Source organism: Vulpes vulpes, chromosome 4 (genome assembly GCF_048418805.1).
Source record: "Vulpes vulpes isolate BD-2025 chromosome 4, VulVul3, whole genome shotgun sequence".
NCBI classification, from domain to species: Eukaryota; Metazoa; Chordata; class Mammalia; order Carnivora; family Canidae; genus Vulpes; species Vulpes vulpes.
The window spans coordinates 120,536,047-120,542,332 of NC_132783.1; the positions used below are offsets into that span (position 1 = coordinate 120,536,047).

Below are 6,286 nucleotides of genomic sequence, written 5' to 3' on the forward strand. Positions count from 1 at the left end.
AAAAAGAGTCTAACGACGGTGAGATGGGAGGGAGACAGATGAGTGAGCAAATAGTAAGGAATGGACTTAAATGGTTTACAAGGAAAAAAAAAAAGCTTTTACTTTACAAGCAAGAGACCTCACAATAAATAACAACTGCTCTTCCTTTCACGAATAAATTTCTTCAAAAACAAGGTGTACAGTCAACCAGACATTTTATGTATAAATTATAAAACATGACACAGTATAAATAAATGTCTACAAGTCTCAACTATGGGCCTCATCCAGTAGACCTCACAATGACTGCCTCTCCGTGTCCAATGAGTAACAAGGTGGCCTGGGAGAGAGCTCTAGGACAAAAGTCCTTTATGTATAGTTTCCCCCCCAAATAAATAAGCGTACACTTATTTACAAGTATGGACAATATATTTTTTTTTCTTTTTTCTTTCTTTCTTTTTCTTTTTCCTTTTTTTTTTTTTTTTTGCCAAAGGCTATGTCAACACTGAACATTGGTGGAGGGTTTACCACTCTAGAATGGAAGATATAGGAAAGCTGTAGTCCTGGTCTTCATCTTCCTCTTCTTCCTCGGTATCTTCCGAAATGGCTAGATGGGGGAATACAGGGGAGCTGTTGTTTAAATACGGACAACAACAGCGCAGAAGCAGCTCAGTGTATGTTTTCAAAGCCCTCTGATACAGCCATATTACAGCGTTGCATTTTTATGTGACTTGCAGTGAGATGCTTTGTTTTTGGCATCTGCTGTTATGCAATAAGTTTAAAAAAATTTTTTTGTTTTAAACATAATCTATGAAGTCAAAAACTGCAGAAAGTTCTGAAGAATCAATGGCTCAGGTTTTACGGGCAGATTCCTGAAATTAGATAAAAAGCGCTCTTGTGTTCTAGGTATAACTGCTTTGGGTCCTTAATTCAGAGTTAGTAGAGGCAACTGCGAAAAGCAGCAGCCCATGTGTGATAATATAAAGCTGTCTTTGAAAAAGAAAAAAAAAACAAAACTTCTGAAGCAGTTAGTTTAGATTCAAGTGTTAATAAAGCAAACGGCAAAGCACATAACTAAAGCAAAATAATTAGGGGCAAATGACTAGGAGTGGGTTTTTAGAGGCAAGCCCGTTGATGATCCTTGGACAAGTCCTAAAGTCAGGAAACATTCCAGGGAGTTTTTCTGTGGACCACTGAATTGCTGGTGAAATTTAGCAGTTACCTAATTTAAGGAGAAATGGGCTTATATTGGAAGGTTTTCGTGCTTTTCATGTCTCCATTCCCTAGGGCTTGCCTGGGGAAGCCTCAAATTGCAGCAAGGTTAAAATTGCACTTACAGTTGCAAGATCCGGAGTGCTTTACTTCCAGCAGCACACCTGAGGAGCAAGCAGCTTCCTTCATGGCACACTCGCTGGCATACGTGGCATTGTCACTGGCACAGACGGGCTCCTCAGACTTACTCTCAGGGCACAGCTCATCACAGAGGGAACACCGGCCTCTGCCAACCTTGAAATCCCACAAACACTTTTTTCCACCGGTGCACTGGATATCTTCACAGGACTTTGCTTCTAGGATATAATATGCCTGTGATAAGTAAATTGATTTCCCCTTTTCCCCGTATCTCCCTTTCCTTAGTCCCATCAATAAATACAAATACACAATTTATTACTCACTAATAGGATAGTGGAGATATCATGCAAAAATGCTTGATAATAAAATCGAAACTCAAACACACACGTTTCCTGCATATCCTATTGGTGCATGAAAATAGTATTTTGGGGGAACGGATTATCACAGGATCCTTGAGTTAAATATGTATTTGATTATTTCCCACAAGTGGAATCTTTTGAAAGCTAAAGCATTCCATCAGTTATTAGAATCTGGTAACAGATTTTAGGAGCTGTTAAGCAATTATTTCTTGCTTCCAGCAAGTCTAGCACCTAAAATATGTGTAAAATCGAGTGAGTTCTAAGTTTCCTAAGACAGAAAATTGTTTCCTGTTTCTTGCTGGCATTTCAACATATATGCCAATGCTTCTGGAAGATAACGGTTTCCTTGAGGAATGCCGTGTTTACAACAGTTTCCCCAAACTGGACAGTATGTAGGTCTCCCTTTGGGTAAACGATGCATTAGGAGAGGCTTGGGGTTTATTTACTGATTAACTCCGCAGTTTTAACACTACACCTAGCCTTTCTGATCCTGTTTCCATTTTTCCTTCCTTAATCCAGAATACCTACTGATACACTTTCCCTCATAGGCTAATCCAATCGATCTGCCCAATAGGCAGGTGGCCTTTCTCAGGTGACAGGCACTGGGGTAAGTCACTCCGTCATTCCCACAGAGATACTGTTCAGAGGAGGTGGGTTCTGGGCACATCCGGTTACACGTCACACAGTAGGCATTATTAGTCTGGTCCACCACACATGTGGAACTGCCTGGACAGAACACATCCCGACAGGTCTCTGAAATAAAGAGGGAAACCGTGTCAAAAACAGGCACTTCCTGGCCCTTAGGCAATGAGCATTTGGTATTGCCAAGGAAATCCGAAAAGGGAAGGACCCAGCTTTTCAAAAAGCAGTTTGGGAACCTTGTGGTTTTCAAGAGAAAAATCTATGACTCTAGGTTGACCCCCTCAGTGTTCTGAAGAAGCCTTCAGAATGTATATATATAAAGGACTACTTTATTTTGCATCATTATCATCGTAATTATTAGGCTCTTATAGTGGGGCTGTACCATCCCCCAGGGGTCTTCCAGAAGGTCCACCTCCAGCAGAAAGCGGGAGGAGGGGAGCCAGGTAGGACCTACTTTTACATTTGCCCTGGTACTGGACTTCCAGCTCCGGCTGCTCTTTACATCTGGCCTTGAGGAGCGCACATTCGTTACGGTAGGTTTTCCCGTCCAGCCCGCAGACTGGGCCCTTCCAGGTGATGTTGGAACAGTCTGGGGCACAGACACAGCGGGGTTTGTTCTTCTTGTTCATTCGGCATTTTTTCCCGGGGCCACAGTCCACGTTTTCGCAGGTCTCTACGAGGTGGAAAGGGGCATGGATCAAAACCTGGGCCAGGCAGTCTGCAGGTCAGCCAGGAGGGTGGTGGAGACCTTGTACAGCCGGGTGGCCAGGAGTTCGCACCAGAGGGGGCCGGTTCTCTCCTAGAAGTTGAGGAGGGGGTGGGGGCCGTGGTCTGCACCCTATACCCGAAATCTGCCATCGAGTGGGATTCAGCACCATACTTGGCTACTAAGTCCAGGAAACTTTGGCAACTGTGTTTAGCCGGAAGATGTGTAAACAGGTGAGATTCAACCCGAAAGGCTAACCAGGGCTGGGGATGGGGGGTTAGGGTGGGGGAACAAGATAGAGGGAACCCAGGGACAGAGCTCGGCGGGGCCCAAACCCCAGCAGGGCAATGGGGAAGGTGAGGATAAGACGCCCTCTACTGAGGGCCTGCACACTGGGGAGGCAGAGTCCTACCTTTGCAGGGGATGCAGTTGGGGGCGCCCCCGTTGAAAATCATCCACTTGAAGAGCGTGTTGTCATTTACATCCTCCTCGGTCCACGAGGTGCTCAGGCGGCCGGTGCTGCAGCACTCTTCCTTGCTCAGTTCTGTTTTATATAGGACCTGGCAGCGGCCGTTCTTTGCTTGGCGGAGCCAGCAATTCCCAGCTGCGAGGAGACAGGGGTGGGAGGTGGGTGAGCGAGAGGCGGGGGTGGGTGGGGGGTGGCGGGGAGTGAGAGGAGGGAGGCGGCGGGCTGGGGAGGGAAGGAGACCCAGCGGGGATGGGGAGGGAGTGACTGTGGAGGAGTAGAGAGAGACGGCAGAGAAAAGCAGAAAATAAATCGAAGGGAGTGAAGAGGTGGGGAAAGGGGGGGGGGGGGGAGGCGGCTGCAGAGGTGGGAGGTGGGTGAGGGGGAAGCGGGGCGCGAGCCAGGAGCCAGAGCGCCCCAGCCCCTATCAATGTCAGTTACCAGTGACCCAGACACAACACGTGCAGCTTGCATTGACTTTTACTAGACTGTTTACTTTTATTCGTCCCATTTCATAACCTGCAGCGACTCGAAGAGCAGATTAAAGAACCTGACAAAAACAGGATGCGACGGATGTTTTTACATGTCGGTTTCACGTAGGCGGCACGGGTATTATTTGTGACAGGGGTTAAGAAAGTAGGAGAACTTGAGAGAGGAGGAGAAAGAACGAGGAGAGACCCACACCGACACGCACAACAGGAACACATCAAGGAAAAAGCAAAAAAAAAAAAAAAAAAAAAGAGGCACTTGGGAAAAATGAAAGCAAAAAAAAAAAAAAAAAAGAGCCAGCGGGCCCTGCCCGGAGCTGCCCCGCGCGGCCTCGGGGCGCAGCCCGCCCGCCGGCCCGTTTTGCAATCCGCCAGACCCGGAGGACGCCCGCGGCCACCGCGAGCTTTCGAAATCTCCGAGGGCTGCTTTCGCCGGCGCCCACGTCCGCGGCACCCAGGCAGCGCCTCGCCCCGAAAGGCGGGCAACTCAGCCGCGCGGTGCCGGCGGCGAGGGGGCAGTGCCCCGGGGGACAGTTTACAACGCGCTCAGGACGCTAACGCCAGGGCCAGGAAGGCTCCAGGTCGGCCTCGAGCACAGTGTAGGGGGGCTGGGGGCGGGGGGGGGGGAGGCAAAGGGGGAGGCTTCCTGCTCTTCCACGTACACCTATCTCCTACCTACCGAGAAACCTTTGCAAGTTCATTTTCCCTCCTTCCTCCCCCTTTCCACGTTCGGATTTTGGTCAGGAAGACTTCTTATGAATCATCTATATAATCTGCACGATAATTGGCCGGCAAGCTGCCAGTATTATTATTACTAGTATTAATTATTATTTAAAAAAATCGTGCCAAAAGACTAATTGGAATACACCTAATTTACAAAGAAGAGACCAAACTTTAGTCATTTGCTCTTTATGCATCTCAGGATTTAGAGAAGTTGTGAGCTCCTCGCTCTTCTACCTAAAGTTAGTCGGAGGAATGAGGCACAGAGGAAAAAAAAAATGTAAACTACTCAAAACACTCCAGGGGGAAAAAAAAAAATCTTTTTTTTTTTTTTTTTTTTTTTGCGGGGTTTGGAGGGGGGTGGTTGGGGGGTTGGAAGAAGCATCCACTAGGCAGAAAGCTACTCTTCCCTCTAAAATTTTCAGCATCCACATCTCCAAGTTTGGGCAAAGTTGCTGAAACCACGTCCCCCCCGGCCACCAAAGACATTTCAGGATCTCCCCCACCCCCCCCCCGCCGCCGCCATCCCCCGGTCATTTTTGAAAGTATCCGAAAGATGTAGGAGGGGAAGAGGGGTCCATGGCAATGGACCCACTGAAACCTCCAGGCTACTGATGCTTGTCCCCTTCTCCAGAGCCAACGCCGGGGAGATAACATCTCAACTCATTATGCCCAGAACTTGGAGCATCTGACCCTAACTACTGAGCGAGGCTCGGGCTTACTCCCTTTTCCTTTTAAAGGATAACCGCGCTCCGAACTCGGCTGGCGGTCCCAAAGTGTCACCGCCTCCAGCCCTCGCGCTCCGCTCCATCCCGGAGTCGCTAAGTTGGTCCAACAGCTCCCGAGAGCTGCGGTGCGGAGAGCAGCCCCGGCGCCCCCGACAGAAAAGTACGCAGCCCCGGCCGCAGCCGAGCCTCCCCTCGCGGCGCATCCCCCCTCGCTTACCCTGGGCGCTGCGGTCCTCCATGAGCTGGCACAGCAGCAGCAGCAGGAGGCAGAGCCCGCCGGGCGGGTGCCGGGGACCGACCATCCTGCGGGCAGGCGCGGGGCGCGGGGCGAGGAGCGCGGCGGCGCGGGCAGCGGGCGCGGCGGGGCGCGGCGGCGGGTGGCTCCGGCGAGCGGCGCGCGTCGCAGAGGCGAGCGGCGGAGGCGCAGCGATCCCGGCGCAGCCCCGCGCTCGCCGCCGGCCGCCCGCGCGATTCAATGGACGTCAGAAGCCGGGCGCAGCCGCGCTTTAAATCTAGACGGGGGTCTCCGCGGTTTGCGGTGGGCGGTCTCCCAGTGTGTGGGGCAGCGGGAGGGCGGCCGCGAGCTGGGGTGTGCGCGGCTCCTTGGGGGCGGGGAGCTTTTAAAAGTTCAGTGTGAATCAGGTGACATTTCCCACCTTCTGGAAACCCTTCCCAATTATCTGTCGGAGGTGCCCGAAATCAAAGCGGCAGGAGGGGAATCGCCGAGTTCTTATTTGCGTAGGAGGGAGAGGGAGAGGGAGGGGGAAGGCGCAGGGGCGGGGGGTGGGGAGCGGGGGAGAACACCCACTTCAAGTCCTGCAGCCGCCGCTCGCAGCGACGCCGGCGCGCCC

The 6,286-nt window shown here is 51.1% G+C and overlaps 1 protein-coding gene across 3 annotated transcripts; it reads right to left on the minus strand.

The window, feature by feature from the left end:
- Window positions 1–364: 364 nt before the first annotated feature.
- Window positions 365–5,904, minus strand: FST (follistatin). Of its 3 annotated transcripts, none has more exons than XM_026017016.2 (6): window positions 5,653–5,904; window positions 3,446–3,637; window positions 2,782–3,000; window positions 2,214–2,438; window positions 1,314–1,544; window positions 365–583 (listed from the first exon to the last, which is right to left on the minus strand). In XM_026017016.2, the coding sequence occupies exons 1-6, from the start codon at window positions 5,735–5,737 to the stop codon at window positions 501–503; spliced, it is 1,035 nt and encodes a 344-aa protein (XP_025872801.1). In that variant the 5' UTR covers window positions 5,738–5,904; the 3' UTR covers window positions 365–500. The 3 variants fall into 3 exon arrangements, with proteins under 3 accessions (XP_025872801.1, XP_025872802.1, XP_025872803.1); XM_026017017.2 differs by having other exon boundaries at window positions 1,314–1,541; window positions 5,653–5,883; XM_026017018.2 differs by lacking the exon at window positions 365–583 and adding an exon at window positions 714–848 and having other exon boundaries at window positions 5,653–5,883.
- Between the last annotated feature and the right edge of the window lie 382 nt (window positions 5,905–6,286).

What these genes read in the sequence shown, in the direction of transcription:
- FST (XM_026017016.2), bottom strand. Translation starts at nt 5,737, where the DNA reads ATGGTCGGTCCCCGGCACCCGCCCGGCGGGCTCTGCCTCCTGCTGCTG. An exon ending in CAACTGCATCCCCTGCAAAG is followed by an intron (nt 3,001 to 3,445) that starts GTAGGACTCTGC and finishes TCCACCTCGTAG; the next exon opens with AGACCTGCGAAAACGTGGAC. An exon ending in CTATGAGGGAAAGTGTATCA is followed by an intron (nt 1,545 to 2,213) that starts GTAGGTATTCTG and finishes ATTATATCCTAG; the next exon opens with AAGCAAAGTCCTGTGAAGAT.